General features: G+C 42.1%; 1 protein-coding gene across 1 annotated transcript in view; it reads right to left on the reverse strand.

Moving 5' to 3' along the window:
* Nucleotides 1-10,109: 10,109 nt before the first annotated feature.
* ALK (ALK receptor tyrosine kinase) overlaps nucleotides 10,110-26,674 on the reverse strand; it is a 756,061-nt gene continuing 739,496 nt past the window's right edge. Inside the window, exons 26-30 of the mRNA XM_061210871.1 lie at nucleotides 22,821-22,913; nucleotides 20,445-20,546; nucleotides 13,451-13,585; nucleotides 12,689-12,779; nucleotides 10,110-10,793 (exon numbers count right to left, since the gene is read on the reverse strand). Of these exons, the coding sequence (XP_061066854.1) occupies nucleotides 10,110-10,793; nucleotides 12,689-12,779; nucleotides 13,451-13,585; nucleotides 20,445-20,546; nucleotides 22,821-22,913 (1,105 nt within the window). The remainder of the gene's footprint in view (nucleotides 10,794-12,688; nucleotides 12,780-13,450; nucleotides 13,586-20,444; nucleotides 20,547-22,820; nucleotides 22,914-26,674) is intronic.

Below are 26,674 nucleotides of genomic sequence, written 5' to 3' on the forward strand. Positions count from 1 at the left end.
TCTCCTGACCTGTGGCTCCGGCTCTTTCTGCTGTACAAAGCGTGTCATCTCAGATCTTTCTTCTGTGTTAGTGACTGCCTCATCTGGAGGAACCACAAAAACCCATGATTAGGTTTATGAGTTCAAGTCACAATTAGAATTTTCTGCACGTGCTTAATTAACTTCCTTATGGGACATATCTATAAAACACACACACATGAAGCACTTTTAAAATAAAACATGATGCACTTTCCTCTTTGTGGAGAATTTGCCATCATTTCCTCCAGGGATATGAAAAACATTAAAAAAATTATATTTATGACAAGAGAGCAAATTAAGATGTGTTAAGAAGAATGTAGTAGCTATTCATTTAAATGTTTATGGTTTCTTGATTTTTTGTGTTATTATTCATAAAACTGGTATTGCGTTTGCTGTTGTTGCTGTTTTTATATTTTCAATTGTTGCAGAATTCAGCCTGTTATAAAGCTGCAGAACTGTATCATGTTTTTATTTTCCTTTTGAGCACATGTTAACAAACTAAGCTTCATAATAGAGTGATGTAATAATGCAGAACATTTGTGTTGTGGATATGTATTGAAGTTTGTCCTGTATGTATAAAGATATATCTTTTATTGTAGATATTTAGACTCTAAACTACCATGGAAATATTGGAACAGTTTGCTTTATAAGATAAAAAGCATCCTTCAAAATGGAGCTTGCTTTGTGCTTTAGAAATAATACGTTGAACTATTTTGCAATATACTATTTAAAATCTAAATTCTCTTGCTTTGCTGCCTTTTTAAAAAGGTGTGAAATTTCAAATATTGCTAGAGCTATTTTCCTGAAATACATTTGCAAAATAAGGCTGCTTTGTAATCAAGGAATATTTTTGATTGAAGAAAGTGACTGTACTGTGATTCAAAAGTAAACTTATTTTATTATATAGTTTATTTCTTAAAAACTCTATTTATACCTTACCGTGAAATCCATGACTACACTGAACTCGGTGGTCCATAATTCTTCCTGTTAAATATAAAACCCTGTAAGTTAGTAACAGTAATGCCAACACTGAATTTATTTTGAGGTCAGAGAACCAATTGTTCTCATATTTAGATTAGGATTATTAAATCCATGTAATGTGTATGTTTACATATACTATACATAAAAATTAGGTGTTTTCATTTGTGTTTTGCTTATGTCATTCAAAGTTCATGTCTTGAGCATTAACAAAAAGGGAAGCTGTTTTGGTTTGGAGTGGCATGTTGTCACTGACCCTGCCTGCAACTCTCCTTTTCTCAGGTACTCAGAGTATATATGCTTTGTAGTTCACTTTTTTTCTCCTTACAGTAATGACTTGGATTTGTCCCATCCTTACCCTATAGCAGTGGTCTCCATCCTTTTTGGCACCAGGGACCGGTTTCGTGGAAGACAATTTTTCCACGGACCGGCGTGGGGGGATGGTTTCGGGATGATTCAAGCACATTACATTTATTGTGCACTTTATTTCTATTATTATTACATTGTAATATATAATGAAATAATTATACAACTCACTGTAATATAGAATCAGTGGGAGCCCTGAGCTTGTTTTCACTTGCCACTCACTGATAGGGTTTTGATATGAGTCTGCAAGGAATTGACTTACTGTGGTCTCTGTGCAGTCAAACCTCTCTGCTAATGATAATCTGTATTTGCAGCCGCTCCCCAGCGCTAGCATCACTGCCTCAGCTCCACCTCAGATCATCAGGCATTAGATTCGCATAAGGAGCATGCAACCTAGATCCCTCGCATGTGCAGTTCACAGTAGGGTTCGCGCTCCTATGAGACTCTAATGCCACCGCTGATCTGACAGGAGGCTGAGCTCAGGCAGTAATGTGAGCGATGGGGAGTGGCTGTAAATACAGATGAAGCTTTGCTCGCTGGCCCGCCGCTCACCTCCTGCTGTGCGGCCCAGGGGTTGGGGACCCTTGTCCTATAGAGAGTCTTAAAAAGTACCATGCTTCTACTCAGCAAATAAAGTTATGTTTTTAGCTACTCTCCAATTATATTGTTCTGATGGAAGAGAGCCATTTAAGAAAAGAATATTTCTGTGGTTTTCTAAAATTGCTTAATTATCTTTTATACCAGTGGGATTTCATGTGTTTGTTTAGGGTAGGATAGAAAACCTTGAGTTTATAGATTTTAAAATATATATAAATAAGTATCTACATTCTACTAAAAGGCTTTGTTTCTATATTTTAAGGTAATTTGATGGGAGTATTTTTTTAAGTGCTTAAAAGTGTTGAGATACAGACATTTGTGGAATCTGAGCTGAGGCATTGTAATCTTGGTGAGTCCCTTGCACTGTCCTCTCCCGAACTCCTTATCCCCTCTCATGTGTTATTTTTCTCCTTAGCATTTACCACCCTTGGTCATGCTACAACTTTTTGCTCATTACTTGTCCTGTCCCTCACTGGATTGAGGGATGGGTTTTGACTGTTTTGTTCATCATTTCATCCCTAACACCTGGAATAACACTTGGCACCTACTACATGCTCGGGAAACATTTGTTAAATGAACAGAGGCAGTGGAGGCTGTTGATGGTTTAAAGTAGAGGTGTTGTCTCACCAGCTTCAGCCAGGTGGGCTTGAGAGACTAGGCCGTGGGATGCGTAAATTTTGCTGGGTAGGGGAGGACAAAGGACAAGAAAGGTTTGAGTCATGGTAGCCCAACTTTACCCCAAAATAGTGACATGAAGGAGATAGAAGGATGTTGGGTGTCAGGGGTAGAAAAGGGGGCAGGAAAGACCCAGTGGGGTCACCTAACTGCCTATCTATTGTCCCTGGGGCTGGTTTTGAATTTCTGTTGTGATATGATGATAATTTAGGGAACACAGTAACGTGTGTGGTCTAACACAGAGAGGATGAACTGGATCTCACCCAGGTGTGCACAGCATCGGTTTCCGGTGCCAAGCATTTTTATTTCAGAGTTTTATTTTGGACCTGCCTATTTAGACTATGTGATGATATTATTTAAGCCACGTTGACTGAGGCTAGAGACCTAATGTGTTAGGAATCATTCTTAGTTAAGAAATAGATCTAGTAATTTTAACCATTCACTGGATATTTGTTATCTAAATGATTGACTCAGAGACATAATATGTATCACCACATGGCAAGCAAGTAGGAGAATTTATTTTTTATTTTTCTTCATGCCCTTTGCTTCACTACACTTATTTGTAATACAAACACAGTAGTTAATACAAAACTCACATCACATATATTTTTAGTAATTGTTTAGTAATATCCCTTGGTACATAGGCCCTTATTTACAAACAATGTCACATAAGCTGCTTGAATATACAACAGACATTCTTAGTGGAGCTTGTGTGTGGGCTGAACAAGTTAAGTAGGTCGTGTTAAGATTTTCTTACCAGCAGAGTATGATGCCTTTGCATAGGCAAAAAGAATTTTTTCTAGCAAAATTTTTGCCAATGCTCCTTTTTACAGAAGGGAAAAAGAAGTTTATGGGGAGGAATTAGAGTAGATGGGCACATGTTACTGACAACAATATATTTTCATTATGCGTGGTAGAAATGAAACTTCTTTGCTACTTGTAGCCTTTTCCCTTGACGAGAAAGGCACCAAGCGGTGTGGGAACCTTTTTCCTCTCCTTGCTTTAGAGTATCTTATAACGAATAGAATTTTCACGATAAAGCAGCAGCAGGTCTCATCATTTTTCAGTTCAAATAGGGAAGTGTGGTCGTGGTGCTGCAGAGGGGCAGTAAGTTCTGAGTTATGTTAGTAAAGATACTCTAGGTGTTTAAATTGAGACTATTAGCTTAAAACATAACCTGTCCCTAGTGATCACTGCTGTCATTTGACAAATGATCATAAATATGGTTTTAATTTCAGCTCTAAAACCCTAAATGAACCCAGATGTCAAGTTTGTTGCTCCTGTAGATACGCAGGTCCTTACACTCAGGCACACCTTGTATGCCTCTTTGTCCTCGGAGGAACTGGTCTTAGGATTGGATATTTAGTCGGAGTTGTTTGAATTGGATAAATGAAATTAAATAGGGAGTATCAGGAAGCTACTTGCGCTGAACTGAATTTGAATTTTAAGCATTCCTAAAGTTTAGGAAGTTTAAATATCCAGATGCTGTGTTCTCCTTGACCTGTGTTGATCTCATAGAGGTTAAGTTCTTTCAACTCCAGCCTGATAGAGGTGTTACTCAAAGTACCCTTACCCTCTTGAAGACTGGACTAGCTATTTTTCACATAACAAATCAAATCAGACTGACATGGAAATGAATCATGTTAAAATTACATGCACAGCTTCAAGCCATTCTTTTTATTCTTTCTCTAGTATGACTTCCAAGATTCAGTCAACAGTGTTGATGACATTGGCTGTCCCTGACAGTTCTTGTTATGAAGAATAGGTGTTACTACGCAATATCTTTGGGAAAAGTATCCTAAAATGTATTTTAAAATGAATTTTAATAGTCATAAAAGTCCCAATTGATGGCAGGAGAAAGTGGATTTTGTATTATACACAATAGAGAAGAGGATTAAAGTGAAAATTTTCAGTCTCCTTTATTGAATCTGCCAGTAAAAATGGATTTCTAATAAGAATTCCAGTAGATTATATGTATCAGTTAAAAATGTTGTGATTTTTCTCAAGCGATCTTTTCTCTTTCTTGAAGGGACTAGGGCTTAGGGAAGTAAGAAATAGCATGAGATTTCTTGAGGTCTCACTTCACACTCCTTGGTGTGTGACAGAGGAAAATTCAGTGTCATGTTCTGCTTTAGTTTCTTTTATAAAACATCACCGGCTGCTTACTGGTACATACATGAGGAAAAAGAATTTGTCCTTAATCTTACTTTACTTCTTACTGAGAACTGTGAAATACCACATAAATATTATTTTGAAATAATGCAAAAATATTTAAATTGGTTTTTTTCCCCTCAACTATTAGATGCACTAAAATGTAGACAGTTGCCTGCAGTTGTCACAATCTTCTCTTTTGGTCTTTTGGTGGGGCATTTGAGTTGGCTATCTTTTGGGGATTCCCTACTACTAGATCCACTATAACGCTATATAATTCGGAACAGGTTTCCAAAAATTGCCCTCCAGTGGCAGTGGGCGTCTCCACAAACCCAAAAAGAGGGATTCTCTCCAATCCAATGGTGACTGGGAGAGAAGACTCCTGTTATTAGCGAATTCCTCATCATAATGGTTCCATGACGCTTGTTCAGAGATGCCTGACTCCACAGACACTGCCTGGTCTGGAACGTGTGGCTTATCCTGGGCTTTGTTACTCTGGGAATGAGCACTGACAGCAAGTGCATCAGATCTGTCATCGAGTATTAGGTGTGGTAAAAGATAACCTTCAAGTGATAAGTTGCATGATTTTACTTTGCTAATAAGGTTGCCACTGTAGCAAATGTAATAAAAGAGAAGTAAGTGGTGCCATGGTGAGCGTGAAGGTCATTAAACAGATATGATTCTCATAGTCCTGTGTCAGCTTTGCTTCTTTCAGGAAACCACCCCAGATAGCAACCTCATTTTGCTATGTTAATGATTTTGTGATTTGTTAAAGAGATCTTTGAATAGAACAATAAACAGAGAACTGATGCTAAACTTCTTTCTGGTCTGCTTTTGTATAAAGATTAAATATAATTTGGCTCACTGGGATTGTGCACTGAATTAATTGGCTTTGGCTCTGAATGAATTAAGGGTCTCACACACACGCACACACGCACGTGCGCACGCACACACCAGTCATGTCCTACCAACTGTGGGCCAGATGTCGGGATTTACCTTACACAGAGGTGAAGTCTTACAGAATCATAGACTTCAGAATCAAAGGAAGGGGGCCTCTGAGACCAAACTGCTCATGTTTTTAAATGAGAAAGTGAGAGTTTAAGTTGCTCGGGTCAGGTAGGTAATTGCTGTCTAATACCTACACCCTTAACTCCTGCTCGGTCTGCCTGCTGTTTCTCAAATAATTGACGAGTACTAAACCATGCAGAATATTATAACCATCTGAGGTTTTAACAGTCCGATAGTCATCTATACTGGCAAATAACCTCTCAAGATGTAAACGCTCTAGGGAGCGTTAATATACTAGTTGCTAAGGCTTAGTGAGTTCATTTAGTAAGACTGCCTTTCAGCTAACATCGGCTGAAAACCTACCCAACGAGCCTTTTAGTGATGGCGGGATAACTAATTGTGAGCAATTGCTTTCAAGGAGGCAGTAGGCCTTAGCAGATGAACGGAGTGGGGCAACCAACCGCTGGAGCACGTGTCAAGCGGAAGGATCTGAGGAGTGGACAGCGGCCGGCGCTGCAGGCAGACCCGGTACCTGCGGTTCTCCTACCCCGGTGGTGCCGTCTTTACATGGAAGGGTTACACGCTTGTTTACGTTTACTGAACAGCCGAAGCGGGGAGAGTCATCGCTCTGGTGCTGTGGTTCGAGTCCGTGTTCCTCCCTGCCCCCAACTCCATGCCGTAGTCTTTTGTGGCACTGAGCTTTTCAAATGTTTCAAAGCTGTTAAGCTAGGGCTAAAAATAGCGTTGTACTTGAGTGGTGCATTAAAACTTAAGCACACCCACTCAGGATACCAAATCAAAACAGAATCTTAATAGAAGCCTTACCAGTTGTTCTTGATAATTATCTTTTATTTTAGGGCATCTTGTGGAGGATTATGGGAATGCTGGTTTCTGTTTTGTATGTTCACACAACAGCATAGGGAACCATCTGCTGCAATGAAATTAGCAAAGTCAAGTTGTATGTTCTTTGGGGACCCATTTAAAAAGTCATTAGCTAAAGACAGATTGACAACACACTTCATACATTTTATGAATCTTGTCATAGGAAGTCTGTTATTCAGAGTAGTCTAAATTCATAAGCATCATGTTTTAGGTCTACAAAGCTCATATGAATTTTAATCCTACTATTACTGGAGAAAAATCTAGCAAAATAGCCTGATCCCTTAGAATTTCTTAGTGGTGTGCCCTGTGAATTTGGATGTAAAAGCCTCATGTTTTATGGACTAAAGTTAATCTGTGGTTACATAATATCTTACAGCTGTAGAGTTTACCAAGCACTATATGGAGAGGCCAGAAATTTTTTAAAAAGAATTCATCAAATGGGTTAAATATCTTCCTTTGATGCTTATTTTTTAACACGAAGTGTGGTAGAGAGTCTTTACATTCTTCTTTTGCCCTGAAAGGACTTGGTTCTGGTAGGGTTCTTGCTACTGTCATTAAACAAGTGACAGACAAAGCCAATGTGGCACAGAAGGGGAGCAGGGAGGGCCAGACGGGAGTGGTGGGGAGGGCAGGTGTGTAGAGACACACGCTGACTGTTGAAATTCTCCCCACACCCAACCCAAATCACTTGGGCAATCAAGAGGTATGAGAGGGAGTGCTTGTGCTTTCACACAATTTATAATCTTCCTGAGGGGCAGTGAGAAAGGGAAGTTATTATCCTCATTTTGTACAATATATGGAGACATTGAGGTATAGACAGGTCTGATAACCCATGGAGAGCCAGGACTCACATCCTAACGGGCTAGAGACTCTGGTCTTCCAACTAAGGTATACTAAGTATACCTTACTCTTTCTAAAACATAAAGTTCATTCCTGCTATGTTGATTTGCTATAATTTTGAGGTGCCACATATTGATAAACTGGTCATTCCTCACAAATTGCTGATTTCCCAATGGAACGATTGTGAACTTCTGATGAGCTTCTTTATAGACATGGAATAAGAATAATTATACTAGCTTATGGTTTAATTAACATAACATCTACAGACTTTTAATTGTGCCTGTTCATGTTCTAGGTGGAACTTTGCATCATAATAAATATGTAAGTCCACAGCATCTGTACAAATTGCTGGAGCCATATGGCTGGAGCAATATTGAGTGTACAACAGTCCAGATTAATACCGTGCCGATACATGGGCTTACAGCGAGTTAAATAAAACATCTTGAGGACGTCATATCTCAGTGTGGAGTTGTTTATTTTCCACGTATACAAGCGTTTAAGATTGGATTATCATTTACATGAAAATTGATACCAATAAAGATGATTAGAGAGAATCAACAAATCAATCTCAGTGGTAGTAAGGCACAACCTGAAAATGTAATGGATCTGTAGTTTTTAAGAAGAGAAAGGGATAAGATTTTTTCCTTGTTAATGAAAGAGTTGGCTGTTTAACCACGTAACATGCTCCCTGCTTCACTGGTTACTGGTGTTACAAATATAAAATGAAATTTTTCTTCTCAGTTTTGACAGCTGCTCTGTCATCCTTTTAGGAGAGTGTTTTTCAAAGTGTGATTCTTGGACCCCTTCAGGTGGTTTACAAATTAGACTAATGTTTATATAATTAGACTTTGCACCGGGCATGAGCTAAAACTTCATTGATACAGGTATTTAGAGATGAGTTCATTGATGTTTCATCTTCATGTGTGTCTGATGCAAATATTTTTGGCAGTTAAAGGAAAAGTGGTGTCCAGGGTATCAGTGCTTCTAGAGATGTGCAGAACTACTGACTAGGGCAAGGCTCTGCCATAGGAGGAATCAACACTCACTGGTCTAGTGTTGGCTTAGAACAGAATGGCTTTCCCACATCCAGAGTGAGACTTTTGATGTAGATGAAATTAAGAAGGTAGGAGAAAAGGTAGATAAACACTGTCCTTTCGTTTGGGAATGCTTAGTGCCTAACAAGCGATAAAAAATGCTTTCTTCCCAAAGTGATGTTTTGGCACAGCTACCACCAGGAAAGAAACTGAGCAAGAGAACGAAGGGGAGCAGAAAGAATGAGATGAAAACTTACTGATAAAGCATCACTGCATATGTACGTGTGTAAGGTTGAACAGATTCCCAACTCCTTTGCATGGAGATAAATTTCATCTGCGAAAACCAAGTTCAGAACTCCCATTGTAATATGTCACTGCCAACCTCAGCACTCCAAGTGTTCCTTAGTTCCTCTACTCATTGCCACCCAGAGAAAAAATCCTGTTTTACCCTGTATTTGACAGGTATACAGATTATGCTATGTGTATTTCAGCAAATTTGTGTTTCCGTGTATGCTAGGATCACATGATAAAGGGAGCGAAAACTCGGGTGAAGCCCGAGGAAGGAAGGATAGATACTGCATTAGTACCTCTTCTTAGGACCGCCGGAGGGCCTGCTACGCCAATGATCCACCACTAGGAGTAGAAACTTCAACTTGGTAAGCTTCATGATTGAAACTGTTGAAAGGTTTGACACTAATGCCCATGAATGGATATGTTTCTATGCTTCCATGTATCACTGCTGCTTAAATTTTTTCTTTTTAAATCATCGGAGTTTATTTTAGTGGAAAGTCTTAAAATAAGTAATTAATAATTTAAATCTTGAGTTTTCAACACAGTAGGAAACCTCACACTGAGTTGTTCACTTTTAGTAGGAGGGTTCTCTTAAGGCATGAGGTATATTAATTGGATGTTGGAATCTCTCGATCTGTACCCGTGTTTTGTCATCTCAAAGCACTTTTGAGTGTTTGCATTTCATTTAGATGAGTGTATACACATTTTCTCTCTACTACCATAACTATTTACCACATTTTTACTATCGTCGATGAATCACAACTGAAAACATCCAAACGTCATCCACAGTGACGTTTCAGCGAGTTGTCTATGATTTTTCTTTTCCAAGAATGTCTTTCCCCGCGCTGACTCACTGCAGAGAACGCCCTTATTTCTGTTCCCTCTGCCCTCAAGTGGTCCAGGCCCACATCAACAAGGTAAGGGAGCATCTATGACTCCAATTAGGAAACACATGAGCGCCAGTTCTGCGTGCGTGGAGGTGGAGCGCACAGGATAGGAAAGAAACAGGGGGAGGTGGACACCAGCCGTGCGTCAAAACCCTGCGCAGCCCCATTTGGGCCTTGTGTTTATCCCTCGTCTTTATGAGATTTTCTCCTCTTGAAAGAATAGGATGAACCCGTGCTCAAAACCTCTTGAAGCAATTTGAAAATACAGCTTTTGATGTGGCACTTCGAAACAAGTTGGCACAGAATGAAAAGTGACATTTGGTCTGGGGCTTGCGGAGGGCCCGTTACCTGGCGCGCGCCGCCCTCGGGCTGGGGCTCGGGCTCAGGGCGCAGGCTGGCTCTTGGCCGCGGGGTCCTCGCAGCGGCCCGGGCCCGGGGCGGCGGCCTCCGGGGGGAAGCCCTGCTGCTGGTAGCCGTAGTGGACGGTGCCGCACGGGAAGTGGCGCAGCCTGAACAGAGGCACGTCCCTCAGGCTGGCGGTCAGCGAGGATGGCTCGAGGAGCAGAGAGGTGCCCGGCCGGCGGCCGGCGGCCGCGGGGGGCGGGATGGCACGGCCACCCTCGCCGCCCGGGTTCCCCCTCTCGCGCTGCTCCTTCTTCGCCGGAGGATTGCTCTTTTTGGTGGGTTTCTCTGTAAACCAGGAGCCATAAGTTGGGTTCCATAGGCTGGTGGGCTTGTTTCTGGACCCCTGGACTTGGTGCAGCTCCGAGGGCGGGTTGCACTGAGAGAATGCCATGTTAACGTGTCCCCCCTTCACGGCCGGCGCCCTGGCGCCTCGGGCAGAGGCCTCTGCGGCCACGGGCTTCTTGCCGGCTTTGCCCGAGGAGGCGGAAGGCGGAGCCGTGCGGGCGGCTGGCTCGTGGCCCTCCTCCCGCTTGGCCTGGGGAGCGGAGACCAGCAGAGGAGGGATTCCCTCAGGGTCCTTGGGCCTCATGGGCACCTTCTCTTCCTCTTCCACGAGGGGCCCGTATTCTATGGGCAAAGCAGTGTTGATCACATCTGGGTCCTACAGGTGGGAGAAATGGACGGACGGAAACTTTGAACCACAGGCCAAACATGTTGGATCTGGAAGCTCCCTTAGCCGCGGATGTCAACCGAACTTACTTTACAAATGAAGAGACTATTCAGTGTCTATTGGGAATCTGTTAATTTATAAGCACGGGGGAATAAGAAACGGGAAATCATCCTCATCTTTGGAGAGCTTGGTGGATAAGTACTATTACAGAAGTGCCTGCAGGTGCTGGGAGAGGGTGCCGGGAAGTGGCCCACTGCCAGGGCAGGCGAGAGGGGTCAGGAAAGATTTTGCAGAGACCACCTTTGGGCAAATCTTAGAGATTAATGGATTTAAAAGATTGTAAATTACTTTAAAAAAATGATTCCAGTTGAAATCCTTTCAACTAAAAAGTCTATGTGTTTGACTTCAAGTGTGTGTGTGTGTTTGTGTGTGTGTTGGGGGCAAGGGGAGGGTAGGAGAGGAAAGACACACTATGTGGGCTTAACAGGTTAACTTCTAGTTCTCTTCTTTCCATTTCCATCATGTTTGGATGGGCTACACTTGATTATAACATTTCTGGGTATTGTCATCGTATCATTACACGTGCTGATATCACAATACAGTGGTTCTTTGACTAGTTTGTATCTGATGAAACCCAGGAAATACTGAAGTGCTAAGAGGAAAACCATTTACAAAATCAGCTCTGTGCTAGATCATTTTTACAGCAACAGACTAATATAGAAAAGCAGAAGGCAGTTGCCAGAGATTTGAGGAAAATTTGTGGTAGAAAGCTTAAAGTTGCAGAAACTTGATTCTGTAATATTTTATGCAAATTGGAAAAACCATTACTTCAGTTTAACAGAAAAACATATAGGTCCAGTATTCATCAGTAAAGAGTTTAAGAATAAAAAACAACTACCTTCTAATTCTCTCTGCTTTAGTCTTAATTCCTTCCCTATTAATCATTAATCTCTATAGTGAGTCATTCAAAATATGCTTGTACAGAGTTCCTTGCTTTTAAGAGGGATCTTACGTACTTTGGAGAAGAAAATTACTCCAAAGTATATATACTTAAGTGGATGTATTCCATTAATATTACAACATAATAACCTAAAAGCCACTGAACATAAAGTTCTCTGAAAGAACCACGAATAACTTGAAGTCTATGTAGATAGATGCCTTCCGAGCCCAAAGGACCCGAAAAGATGGAATCTAGAGGACAGGAAATGACTAGTGTGAAAATGTGTATGTCTATTGTCACAACTAAGATGAGAGGGAGTTTAGAGAGGTAGTGGTTTATTGTCTGACTTCTAAAATGTTCTCCAGAATTAGATATCCTGACAGAATGAGAGGCAAGAGAGGGAAAGAAAGCACATACAGCGGAGCAGAGGTAAGTGTTGGCCTGAAAGTGGTGCGAGCGGTGCAGCAGGAGGGGCCGCCCTGAAGGAGAGGAGGGCACGGCCCCACTGAGGACGGCACAGATGCAGAGGCGAAGGAAACGGAGGGGGCGGGGGTTCTCACTTGATGGCCTCCACTCTTGAGGTAGGAGGCATAGTCGTCTGCGGAAAATGGTATCCCATTTCTATCAAAAGAGGAAAAACTTAGTCCTTACTGACGGAAATGGGAGCGGGATTTGCATAGGGACCAGCGGGATGTGGGGGAAGCTGTGTGGCTTGCACAAAACCTCTCCAAGCCTCAACTCCTCTAAGTGGCAGCGACTAGTATTTGTCTACAAAACAGGCAAACTGAGATACTACTCATTTTACTTCATAGATAATTAACATTCGTCCTCATGATCGTAACTCATATTTCCTGGCTGGTGTAACTGTTATTTCACATTTTGGTATTTGCCATCTTCAAGACTTTTCCATATAAATGCTGGCCAAGGGGGGCGGAAATGTTTATACCTGGGTGCAGTATTCAATCCTCTCCAAAATTATGGCAAAGTTGGGCCTGTCTTCAGGCTGATGTTGCCAGCACTGGGTCATTATCCGGTATCTAAAATAAGAACAAGCACATTAATTAAAATCAAGAGAAACAGGATGAAAAATTCGTTTTTCCCCCAGCACTTTTCTAAATGGCACTGTCTTCGAGGGTGGGGACTCATCTTGTCCCGTGTTGGCACGTGTTGCCCTCTGCTGATGGGCAGAGTGTGAAGGTGTATATAACATAGGGCTCGTGAACATGGACATCCTGGTGTTTACGTTACATATGGCTCCTCTCGTTCCATTCCTGAATTAAAGTCACCTCTGGGACAGAATATTCTATTTCCCATCTGCCTTGTTTGTGGGAAGGGGGGATGTCAGACAGGACAGCAGAAAACGCAGGGAATAGAAACACTTAAAGGAGACTCAAGACCCATGGTGTAGGGCAGCAGGGGCGGAGTCTGGGACACAGATTCCTAGGAGGTGCTTGAGGCGTGTGAGCCTGGTGAGTCCACAGCCTCCATCCAGACGATGGATACCTCTTCAGGTGTGACATTATTGCTTTCAAGGGGCTGGAAGACTAATCCACTGAAGCCACAGACATATTCCTCTCTTGGGGCATATTAAATGAGGTCAGCCATCTGTTCCTTCATTTTAAAACAAAAAAGCATATGTGGCTGCAGATATTTTTTGAAAAGGAAAACTGTGCTTAGTAACTTGTAGAAATTCCTAAAAAAGTCGTACACAGGCCCGGGGCAGTTCTTAGGTGGGTCCATCCGTCCTCCACTGGTGACAAACTCCAGAACCTCCTGGTTGCTTTTGCTAGGGTACGGCATGTATCCAAGAGAGAAGATTTCCCACAGAAGCACTCCGAAGGACCTGCGCACAGGACGGGAGATGTGGATACGGGTACACACACAGACACAGGCACTGACACACACACGTGTACACATACACACTCGGACACACACATAAATACACAGATGCACATACATATCATATACACAGGGACATAAACACATACACATACACAGACACACATACATAAACACACACAGACATACACACATGTAAAATTTTAATTTTTTAAATTTCACATTTTTTCCACAATAAAGAACTCTTCATATGGAGGAAAAGAAGAGAATGAGAAAGTAGTCACATGTGAAGCTCCATAAAAACATAACCAGCATGTTATTTTTTTTGTTCAAGTTTCTGTGCTTAGATTTTTTTTTTATATAATTGCTGTGATTTTTTTTTGCAAATTCCATTATAGCATAAACATTTTGCATGCTAATACCAACATTTTTATAAACAGAATTTGACATGGCTGTAAAGTGTTCCACTGAGTAGTTGTGCCATAATTTGCTGTGTCATTTCCATACTGTTTTCAATTTTTCAAATATTTAAAAAATACTGTGCTGAACATCTTTATACATTTTTAAAAGGACAATTTCCTTAGGATAAATTTCCTGAATTTAGAATTAGGATAATCTAGTAAAATCTAGGATAATTTTAAAGGAATTACTAGGTCAAAATAATATGAACACTGAAACATTCTTTACCCATATTGTCCATTTGACTTCCCAAGGGGTCACTCTGATCATCAACCAGCATTGTGCATCAGGCACTCCCACCAACACTGAGAACTTTTGCTGATTTTTAAGGTAAAAAATGGTAGAATATTTTAAATTATGTTTATTGACTTGATAATTAACACGGTTGAGTGTGTGTGTTAATTCATTTTTTTCTCCTATGAATGGTTCATATTTAACCACATATTGTCCATTTTAAACCACATATTGTTTTGGTATCTCTCAGTTTTTTTGATTTATAGACATACTTTATATATCAAAGATGTTAACCTTTTATCCAAAATTCAAATAACTTCTATTAGTTGCTTTCTAATTCTCCTTTTTAGCATGCCAAAGATTTTTATTTTTAGGTAGTCAAATCTATTTAAAATTTTTTTTGTGATTTCCTCCATCTGTTTTACAGATTCTACAATCCTCTCTTTACCAGCAATTAGATGAATATTTGCTATTTTCTTCCAGTTGTATTTGTTGTTTTCTCTCTTCCCAAATCCAGTCGGAATTGAGTTTGGTGTATAGTGTGAGGTAAGGATGTCACTTTATTAGCTCTTCTAAAACCACTTTTCGAACAATACATATTCCTAAAATAATTTTCTCTTCAACTATTGACTTGTGAGTAAAACAGGTCTGTTTCAGGCTATCTATTCACTTCATCAATTTGTCTGCTTCTTGCATTGATACTACGCTCTTTTACTTTTTGTGTATTTATGTTTTAATATCTGGTAGGGCATTTTCCCCTTATTTCTCTCTTTTTAAAGAAATGTATTTGATTTCTCATTTATTTGCTTTAAATGAACTTTATAATGATTTTTATCATGTTCCAAAATCATCTGCTTTGATATTTTGACTAAAACTTTTCTTTTAAAACTTTAATTTCATAATTAGCTTTTTGACAGAAAAAAAAAAGCCTATTTTTATTTTTGTGTCTGGTTGTAGTTTTCTGATGTTAATAAATATTACCTCAAAAATTGTAAAGAACTATAGTTCCTCCATCTCCTAAGGAACACAAAGTACTTTTTATTGACATAATTTAGGTGAAATTTCAAAGGTTCTTGTGAGGAGAATTGGGCAAAGATATTTTCCATATATTTTAGGTGAGAAGGCTAAAGCAGAGGTTATTATACAGCTAATTCAAGACAGACTGGAATACATGATTAGATCTCTTAATTCTACTACCTACAAATTGCCTGGTGCATATATTATTCCTCTCTGTTTGGTGGTCTGCCCTCAAGGCAAAACAAAATAAGCAAAATCATGGATGAAACTGGCAGCAGGGCTTAAAGAATTCCAGCGATATGTTTTCTGCTTGTCTAGATAGACAGCTAGGGAGATAGATTGCAGTATCCTTTGAGAGAACCACTATATAGACTGAAAATAGGTGTTTATTTTCTTACTTTAGAGTTCAAGGGAGCAAGAAGTCATGTTGATTATAAAACGTGGATGATTTCAGGTAAGTAGTGTTGTCAGATTTAGCAGATAACCAGACACTCAGTAACATTTGAATTCCAGATGAACAAGAAATACTTTATAGTATTAGTGTATCCCAAACACTGCATGGGACATACTTATACCAAAACATTATTCACTGTTCATCTGAAATTCCATTTTAACTGGCCATTTTGTATTTTATCTAGCAATCCTACAGATAAGGTAAATCTATATTTTGTATGCCAAATGGTTCTTTAATCACCTATAAGCTAAACCTGTCCTAAATAGGAACTACAAGGTCCAAAGCTTTGCACCAAAGCATTCAAAATCAAACAAAAACAAATAAATATAAGAAAAAAATCCCACTCCGTTTCTCCTGGTATTGAACTTGCTCTGCCTGAAATTACAGAAATAGCTTAAGTGATTGCTGATGAAATTATTTTAAAAATTTGAATCAATGAAGATAATCTGATGAAAAAGTTTTAAAGTCACAACTGTGCTATGTTTATCACCTTTTAAAGCTAAACTTTATTTTCCTTTATTCATAACTTGAAGGTGGAAGATTGTCTCCAATTATGTCTCCGTGTTCACCCTCTGCCTGCCCCTTCCATCTGAACCACCCCTGGCCCCAATTATGGTAGAGGGTGGGGCGCACTTTTAGGAAAAATGGGAACCTAAAAGTTACTGTATCGTATTTAAATCTCCAGCTGATTCCATCCACAGTTCGCTGCAGTTCTCTGAGCTTCAAATTCATGTACCGCCATCTCCACCGGCCTATTTTAATAGACAACTCAGACTTGCTAGATGCATTCTGCATGCATGCAGAATCTAGTTCCCTGACCAGGGATCAAACCCGGGCCCCCTGCATTGGGAGCGTGGAGTCTTACCCACTGGACCATGAGGGAAGTCCCTTCTGATCATTTTCTACTATGATTTTATTTGTCTCCTTGGAAGCTTGCAGCATCTTGATCACCATTGGTCTGAAATTTGATGTGATGATGATGTGCTCTTGTGTTACTCTTTTTATTCACAGTGCTTGGCACTTGCTAGATGCTTTCATTCTGGAAACATATGTCCTTCTGGGAAATCTTCTTGAATTATTTCTTTGATATTTTTATTCCTTTCATTTCCTCTATTCATTCTTTCTGGGACTCCTATTTGTCAGCTAATTGGGTCTAATGGTCTAATCCCTTTAATTTTCTTTTCTTTCCTATCTATCCCATCTATTTATAGTTGTTTTATTTTCTAGAAGATTTATTCAACTCTGTCTTCCAACCTTTCTATTACTTTCACACATCTGTCATCATCTTTAAAAAAAAAAACCTTTATTTTCTTAAGAACAGTTTTAGATTGTAAAGAAATTATGAAGATAATACAGAAAGTTCCCACATACCTCACACTCAATTCCCTCTATTTTTAGCATCTTACATTAATGTGATACATTCCTTACAATTAACGAGACAATATTAAGGCATTATTATTAACTAAACCCATAGTTTATTGAGATTTCCTTAATTTTTGCTGAATTTCCTTTTTCTGTTCCAGGACCCCATTAGAACATCATGTTATATTTAGTTGTCATGTTTCCTTAGGCTACTCTTGACTTTGGCAATTTCTCAGACTTTCCTCGTTTTTGATGACCTTGACAGTTTCGAGGAGTACCAGTCAGGAATTTTGTAGAATGTCAAATTAGGATTTGTCTGTTTTTCTTAGGATTAGATTGGAGTTATTGGGTTTTGGGAGAAAGACCACAGAGGTTAATTGCCATTTCATCATATCAGGTGAAGGTACATGCTATCAACATGATCTATCACTGTTGATGTTGACCTTGATCGCCTGGCTGAGGTAGTGTTTGCCAAGTTTCTTTCTTCTCCCTGCTTTTCCCTCCCTGTGCTCTTTCAAAGGATGCTGCTGTGTGCTGCCCACATGGGCTTCAGGGAACTAATGCTCCATCTCCTTGGAGGGCTCTCTCATCATATTTTTATATCCAGGAAATTTTTTTCCCTAAAAACATTGTTTTAAATAATCTTTTGTCTTTAGATTAGGGTTGCAATAATATAACTTTCTGAGGATATTGTTTTTAAAAGTTTTCCTAAGCTTTCTGCATTCTTCTTCCTCCAAGTTCCTTTTTATATGTTTGTTTCCTTCAGATTAGAATCTTTTCTCAAGCGTTTGTTGATTCTTGGCTGTCTGTTCATGTATTAAGACTGGGACATGACAAAGCTGATGGGAAGCTCTATGTGGATGAGGCTTGTCAACTGGTGGGCAAACTGGCTCACTTGTTTCACGAGGTGCATTCGTTTCCTGGCTGCTGTAACAAAGTACCACAAACTTGGTGGCTTAAAACAACACAAGTTTATTCTCTCACAGTTCTAAAGGGTGATGTCTGAAATCAGTCGCGTGGGCTGAAAGCAAGGTGACTGCGGGGCCACGCTCCCTCCAGAGACTCTAGGGGAGAACTGTTCCTTGCCTCTTCCGGCTTCTGGTGGATGCTGGAATTCCTTTACTTGTGGCCACATCTCTTCAACCTCTGCCTCTGTCCTCTGTGTGTGTATGAAACTTCCCTCTGCCTCTCATGCCACTTGTGATGGCATTTAGGGCCCACTGGATAATCCAGGATAACTGTCTCACTTCAAGATCCTCAACTTAATCACATCTGCAGACTCTTTTTTTCTTATAAGGGAACAACGGCAGGTTTCTGGGATGAGGGCCTGATACCTTTGGATGGCCATTATTCAGCCCACTAGCACTTGTGGTGTCTGAAGTTTTTCACTTCATTGGTCAGTTCCTCCTTCAAGAATCTCCTCATCTCCTTCTGCCTAGCTGCCATGTTCTTGGCACGGAGGGGATGGAGGGGGCATACACCTTTAAGTAGGTAGACTTAAAAAAATACATATATATATATATATATGTATATGTGTATATATATATATATATATGCAAGCTTATAGTAGAGAATTCACCCTTGCTGATGTCTGATGTCCCTAAGGCCGGAAAGACTTTAGTTCAACCTCTTCAGAGAGGGAACCCCAGCCCTGTGTGATGGTAGAGGAGGGACGGGGTGAGGGAATGATCTAGTTACTTTTTAAACAGATCTGTAACTCATTTTCCTCTCTGCTGCACCTCTACTTTCAGAGGTGCTGGCACCTTCCATTCCTGGGCCTTTCTGGGGCTCCTGATCAGGCAGCGTGAACCAGGCTGCTTCTGGATGGCCCTAGATATCAACTTTCTAGTTTTCTAAGTAAGAGACCACTTGTCTGTAAACTTTCTAGTTTCCAAAATTTTGTCATTGTTCTTGTCTTTTTCCTTGTTGATTTTTATGCAACTAAAAAGACTCCCTTGGGGCTTCCCGGGTGGCGCAGTGGTTAAGAATCCACCTGCCAATGCAGGGGACACGGGTTCGAGCCCTGGTGTGGGAAGATCCCACATGCCGCGGAGCAACTAGGCCCGTGAGCCACAACTACTGAGCCTGCGCGTCTGGAGCCTGTGCTCCGCAACAAGAGAGGCCGCGATAGTGAGAGGCCTGTGCACCGCGATGAAGAGTGGCCCCCGCTTGCTGCCACTAGAGAAAGCCCTCGCACAGAAACAAAGACCCAACACAGCCAAAAATAAATAAATAAATAAATAAAGACTCCCTTGTGTGTGTGTGTGTGTGTGTGTGTGTGTGTATATTTTGGGAGGGAGCACAGGTTCAATTTGCCATTTAAAAAATTATGTGTTGCTCTTACAGGAATTATGTAAAACAGTATGGAGATTCCTCAAGAAATTAAAAATAGAACTAAAGATCTAGCAATCCCACTTCTGGGTATACATCCAAAAGAAATAAAATCAGTATCTTGAAGAGGTATCTGCACTCCCACGTTCGTTGAAGCATTATTCACAATAGCCAAGATATGGAAACAACCTAAATATTGATTGATGGATAAATGGATAAAGAAAATGTGGCATGTATATAAACCATGGAATATTATTCAGCCATAAACAAGAAGGAAATTTGCCATTTGCAACAACATGGATGAACCTGGAGGACAGCATGCTAAGTGAAATAAGTCAGACACAGAAAGACAAACACTCATAAGTGGAACCATGGAAGCGGAGAGTAGAATGGTGGTTGCCAGGGGCTGAGGGGAGGGGAAGGGGAAGATGTTGGTCAAGGAGCACAAGGTCTCAGTTATGCGGGATGAATAAGTTCTGGAGATCTAATGTGCAGACAGTGTTTTCCAAACTGATTTTTAGCTGTAGAAGGGGTCTCACCACCACCATCACCTGCAGCACTTTTGTGCTGATAATTATTTCCTTTTTTCCGTAGTTCTGTCAATGTGGAGAATTTCATTGATCAATTTTTCTAGTCTTAACTCAATGTTGCATTCCTGGAATAAATCTAACTTCGTTATTCTGTGTGGCTCTCAGTGTGTGGTCCCCCAGCCTGCAGCACCAGCATTGCCTGGGAACTTGTTAGAAATGCAACTTCTCAGCGACCTCAGACCTTCTGAATCCTAAGCTCTCAGGGTGGGGTCCAGTGTTTACCTGTGTTTCACCAAAGCCTTTCCGGTGGTTCTGATGCTCTGTTGATGTACGCCAACCTCTGAGAGCCCCCGTTGGAGAGGTACATTGATTCTTCTCCTCTTACCCTTCCCCACGAGAGTGTGGGATCATTTGGCTCACGAGCTCTACCTTAAGGCCCACGGTGAGACCTGGAGGAGGGCAGCAGAAAGACTCACCACGTGTCTGTTTTAGACGTAAATATTCCTTCCATGAAGGCCTCCGGGGGCATCCATTTGACCGGCAGCATCGCACAGCCTCCCTTTCGGTAGTAGCTCGCTCTGCAGGGAGAAGAGAAAAGCGGACTTGGTTCTGGAAATGGCTCTGAGCCACGTACCTTGAGAGAGTGGCAACGACAAGGCCTACCCGTTAATGGACTGAAATTAACAAGGGGTGCTTGTGGTTCAGGAGGGGAGCAGGGGACACAGATCACCTAGTTAACAACCTTAGTGTCGCTTCATAGGAGACAAAACAGCCCACTGCAGGCGTGAAAGGAAAGATCTATGCAATGACTAAAAATACCCACTGGCAGATAGTTAGATTTCCCTGATGGGTTTTGTTTATTATAACTCACAATGAATAACATTACTGCAACCTTATAAGTACTGTTCCTGATGATCCACGGTAACGTGAGATCCAAAATGGGAGAATTAAGGGCAGGGCTGGTGTCCTACTCTGGATCCTCTTCGGCACTCACACAGCATCTAATTCAATACAGGTGCTCGACATGGAACCCTCTAGGCAGCGGGCGGGAAGCTGCATGCCATAGCAGAGCCCCCAGGAGAGCACCTGGCTTCCATGGTATGAGGTGACTCACTAGTTTTTGTCACTGATGTCATTAATGCAACTCACTGATAAAAGCTAATAAATGAATTCATACCACTGAAGCCAGCTCCACCCCAGCCGTGTGCTTCCATGCCTGGTATGTTATGGGAGGTGGCTCCCCACCAGCTGCCTAGATTAATTAATTACTCCAATAAACATGAACTGAGTACTTAGTATGTGTCAGGTGTTCTGCCACGTGCTGAGGACATAAATAAGTCATAGTCTCTCTCTTCCAAGGTATGGTTTAGTGGAAGAAACAGACAGAATCAACTGCAGTAAGAACAACACATGTGATGATGTAGGTATGTACGAAGCTCGGTGACCAATGAAGAATGCATTTGTTCTACCCAAGGTGGGGGTAGAGTATAGGAGAAGTTTCTTGGGGGCGCTGTTGGAGCTGGAACGGCAAAGCAGCTCTCGAGGAAGACCATTCCTGACATGTGATGTTGCACGGTGCCTGTAGGAAGCCGGGGCTGTAGGGAAGTTGGGTGGTGAAGCCTAGAACTGGGGAACTGTCGGTGCTGAGGATGGAGAGGAAGGGCCAGATCATGTGACTCACTCACTAAGTCTCACTGCAACGTCTGTGTCTTAGAGCACAGGCTCTCCCAGGGTCCTCTGAGACAGGAGGGGAAGGAACGCTGAGACTCTGGGTGATAGAAGAGGGTGAAATGGAGCATTACCAGGGTATGTGGTGGATACCAGTGGTAGATGACCGTAGCTGAAAACATTGCTAACTCCTAATTTCCCACGTACTGCTATCCTGTGGTAACAGGATGCCATCGGCATCCTTACCCCATGGAGATTGTTTACCAGTTCCTTGGGAGGCCTTCAAGGTCTCCCTTATTCTCCAAAGACTAAAAGGTCTCCATGACCATCCCTCCTCTCTCTACCTCCAGATTAGGGAAGGTGTAATTAGTGACCATGCAAGGGAGTGACTTGTTCAGCTAATGGAGTGAGTCACTGTTGTAAATAATTAGACAAAGAAGAAACGGGAATTCCCTGGCAGTTCAGTGGTTAGGACTCTGCGCTTCCACTGCAGGGCAGGGGGCACGGGTTCAATCCCTGGCTGGGGAACTAAGATCCCCCATGCAGTGCGGCACGGATCAAAAAAAAAAAAAAGAAGAAGAAACTAGGGGTTGGGAAGAGAAGAGTGGGATAAAGTATAATTAAAATTTACTTTATTTTTTAATGTAGCCTTAAGAATATGACAGGGAAAAAGAAATGAAGCTGAGCTAAGTACCTATGGGCTTTGAACTACACTCCTGTGTCTCCTGGTGTGAGAAAAGAAGAGCGATGAGCTGGGCCCAGTTTCCTGTCAGTTCTAAGGTGCTCTTGCCTGGGGTGACGGAAGCTAAGCCTGTTTAGAATTCCTGGGTATTGAGGAAAGGGGTTAAGTAAGTTAAAGTTTACTTAGAAACTTTTTCCATATCAAGTATCCAGGTTATTCTGTGTCTCAGAACATGCTAGGACTATAGAGTTGGAACCAGAAAGACGATCTAATTAACAGCTTAGTGTCAATTATTGCAGGCAGTGTGATCCTAGAATTAGCCCTTCAGGCATGAGCAATGATTAAGGCTTCCCATGTCCTGAAAAGGAACTTAATGACATTTTAGGTGGCAAGTTGACAAGGCACCAGAGATGCTTTAGGGCACAAGCAGCCTTGTCGCACTCTCTTGAGGGGGTTAAGCTGAGGAGGTGAGCTCTGATGGGTGATGGCAGTCTTTACTCACCTGTAGATGTCTCGAGCCATTCCGAAGTCTCCAATCTTGGCCACTCTTCCAGGGCCTGGACAGGTCAAGAGGCAGTTCCTGGCAGCAATGTCCCTGGGAAGAAAAAAAATAAGAAAATGCATTTCCTAATTTTATTCTTGAAAAGATAAATGTATAATATTCAGCACAAGGATTTTCACCTCCAATGTGAAGGCTCAGATAGTTCCCTTTTCTTCCCTATAGTTCCTTTCTACATTATAATTCAGTATGAAAGAAATAGCTAAGCAATTCTAGGTCTCAGAACTAACAGGGAAATGGAAAAGGGTTTGGGGAGATGATTGAAATGTTTAATGGGATAATAATAATGAAAATAACTATAATAGGAACTAGAAAATCGATTGGCCTTTTACTGTGTCCTTAAGCACTGTTCTATGTACTTCATATATAATTCTCACCACAACTCTGTAAGACACAAGGTGCTATTATTATCCTTATTTTATCAAAAAACTTAAGCTAAAAGAAGATAATAGAGGGACATAAGAAATGCGTTTGGCTTTAGGCTATTGTTCTGTACAGATTGCTGGTTGGTTTTTGCCGGTTGGATGAAGGAGTATTCTGGAACAGCATAATTTCCATGATCAGATTCAAGTAGGTCAAAGTATTCCTAAATATTTCTAGTTTTATTTTTTAATAAGCCATTATGGTTTTTACATCCATGATTTTATCTAAAGGCTTTGCTAAGCTGTATGCATCATAGCTATGTGGCCGAAGAATCACTTCTTTCGAGTTAGAAAGTTATCTTGTCTCCTTAGTTGTTATGCTCCAGATGGCCTATTCTCCCGCAGCACACCTGTAAGCCTTGATCAGAAGCTTTCCAAGATTCATCAACTTCTACTCACTGACTGCTAACCCATTCTTGACATGCATGTGGGGATTAAGGATGCAGCCAGAAGAAGTCTGGAATGGGTTTCTAATAATATTAAAGTCCTGGATGGGAAAAAAAAAAAGTACTCCTTGGGGGAACAGGTGGTGTTTTCACATTTTCAGTTGGTTTCATGAAGGTTCTGACCTTTGGCTGAGAAAGAAGGACATGGAGAATAAACAATTGGATAGTATTAAAAAAAAAATAGGGTCTGGATAGGGCCTCATGGCTTAGGAGATCAGAACAATGGGTCAGGGTGGGAGATGGATGTCATTAATGCCACTGCCCTGATCCAGAAGGCTTAAGTTGAATTTCGAGGAGCAATGGTGCATAAAATGCCCTAAGGAAACCATAAAAGCATAACATATATGACATCAAAAAGAAGAAAAAAATAGTAGGAGATATAGCCATTGCTTCTCAAGAGAAATATAGTGAAATAGACCAGGAACAATATTTATGGATCTGGAAAGGTCTTTCCATTGATGTGCAGGGAATGGTTGCTTAAACAATTGATCTTGAATCTAATGGCAGGAAAGTAAATGTAACATCATAGAACACACCAAGAATTGGTAGAATGACACATATTTCTTGAAGTGGCAATAAAGCATGTCCAAAGGAAACAGATCTAACAGAGAAATGGGGGCATGTGGATCTGGTGAGGGAGTTCCACTCTGAATTCAGAGGGTGTGGGTGCGTGGGAGTCTGCGAATCTTGAGGCAGACACTGGGTGGAGGAAAGAGAATGAAGGCAAACCTATTGGGGGAGTGTGCCACAGACCTCAAGCCAGTTAGAAGATGTAAAAGATGCTTTCTTCAAACCAATTACCTCAGAAGACAGCTTTGATCGAGATGGACAATTTCTGCTAATAGTAACCCTTTGCTTATAAAGCAGATCATCTGATACATTATTGATTCAATCTTTGACAATTTCATTTCTCAAAAAAGATAAAAGGAGCAACAAACTATTACTCTGGGATCTAATTCTGACCTTCAGTAACTATTTACAGATATGGAAGCCATAAGAATCTTAAGAGAATATGATCCTGTTATCTTATTATCTGTAATAACAGCACTGGATATAGTCAACATGTTATCATGCCTCTAGGAAAGCAGATTTCAAAACGTCAGAGGAAAGATGGATATGATCCCTCAGTTAGAGAATCTGGATGCTTGGTGACTAATGTGGGACTGGAGATAAAAAGGCAGAAACGGGAGGGAGGGGCAAGATGGCGGAAGAGTAAGACGCGGAGATCACCTTCCTTCCCACAGATACATGAGAAATACATCTACACGTGGAACTGCTCCTACAGAACACCCACTGAACGCTGGCAGAAGACGTCAGACCTCCCAAAAGGCAAGAAAATCCCCACGTACTTGGGTAGGGCAAAAGAAAAAAGAAATAACAGAGACAAAAGAATAGGGACGGGACCTGCACCAGTGGGAGGGAGCTGTGAAGGAGGAAAGGTTTCCACACACTAGGAAGCCCCTTTGTGGGCAGAGACTGCGGGTAGCAGAGGGGGGAAGCTTCAGAGCCACGGAGGAGAGCGCAGCCACAGTGGTGCGGAGGGCAAAGCGGAGATTCCCGCACAGAGGAGCGGTGCCGACCAGCACTCACCAGCCCGAGAGGCTTGTCTGCTCAGCCGCCGGGGCGGGCGGGGGCTGGGAGCTGAGGCTCGGGCTTCGGTGCTAGCCGGGAGGGAGTCCGGGAAAAAGACTGCAGCTGCCGAACAGGCAAGAGACTTTTTCTTGCCTCTTTGTTTCGCGGCGCGCAAGGAGAGGGGATTCAGAGCGCCGCCTAAACGAGCTCCAGAGACGGGCGCGAGCCGCGGCTATCAGCGCGGATCCCACAGCAACAGGGGCGCAGAGGGAAAAACGGAGAGACTCCCGCACAGAGGCTCGGCGCCGAGCAGCACTCACCAGCCCGAGAGGCTTGTCTGCTCACCCGCCGGGGCGGGCGGGGGCTGGGAGCTGAGGCGCGGGCTTTGGTCGGATCGCAGGGAGAGGACTGGGGTTGGCTGCGTGAACACAGCCTGAAGGGGCTAGCGCACCACAGCTAGCCGGGAGGGAGCCCGAGAAAAAGTCTGCAGCTGCCAAAGAGGCAAGAGACTTTTTCTTGCCTCTTTGTTTCGCGGCGCGCAAGGAGAGGGCATTCAGAGCGCCGCTTAAACGAACTCCAGAGACGGGCGCGAGCCGCGGCTATCAGCGCGGACCCCAGAGACGGGCATGAGACGCTAAGGCTGCTGCTGCCGCCACCAAACAGCCTGTGGGCGAGCACAGGTCATTCTCCACACCGCCCCTCCCGGGAGCCTGTGCAGCCCGCCACGGCCAGGCTCCCGTAATCCGGGGACAACTTCCCCGGGAGAGTGCACGGCGCGCCTCAGGCTGCTGCAACGTCACGCCAGCTTCTGCCGCCGCAGGCTCGCCCCGCCTCCTCCATACCGCTCCCTCCCCCCGGCCTGACTGAGCCAGAGCCCCCGAATCAGCTGCTCCTTTAACCCCGTTCTGTCTGGGCGGGGAACAGACGCCCTCAGGCGACCTACATGCAGAGGCAGGTCCAAATCCAAAGCTGAACCCCGGGAGCTGTACAAACAAAGAAGAGAAAGGGAAATCTCTCCCAGCAGCCTCAGAAGCAGCGGATTAAAGCTCCACAAACAACTTGATGTGCCTGCATCTGTTGAATACCTGAATAGACAACGAATCATCCCAAATTTAGGAGGTGGACTTTGGGAGCAGGATATATTAACTTTTCCCCTTTTCCTTTTTTTGTGAGTGTATATGTGTATGCTTCTGGGTGAGATTTTGTCTGTATAGCTTTGCTCTCACCGTTAGTCCTAGGGTTAGGTCCGTCCGTATTTTGTTTTTTTTTTTTACTTAAAAAAAATTTTTTTTCCCTAATAAATGTTTTCTTAATAATTTTTTCCTTATTTTCTATTTTTAAAAAATTAAAAAAAAAT

Source organism: Eubalaena glacialis, chromosome 14 (assembly GCF_028564815.1).
Source record: "Eubalaena glacialis isolate mEubGla1 chromosome 14, mEubGla1.1.hap2.+ XY, whole genome shotgun sequence".
Lineage (NCBI taxonomy): Eukaryota > Metazoa > Chordata > Mammalia > Artiodactyla > Balaenidae > Eubalaena > Eubalaena glacialis.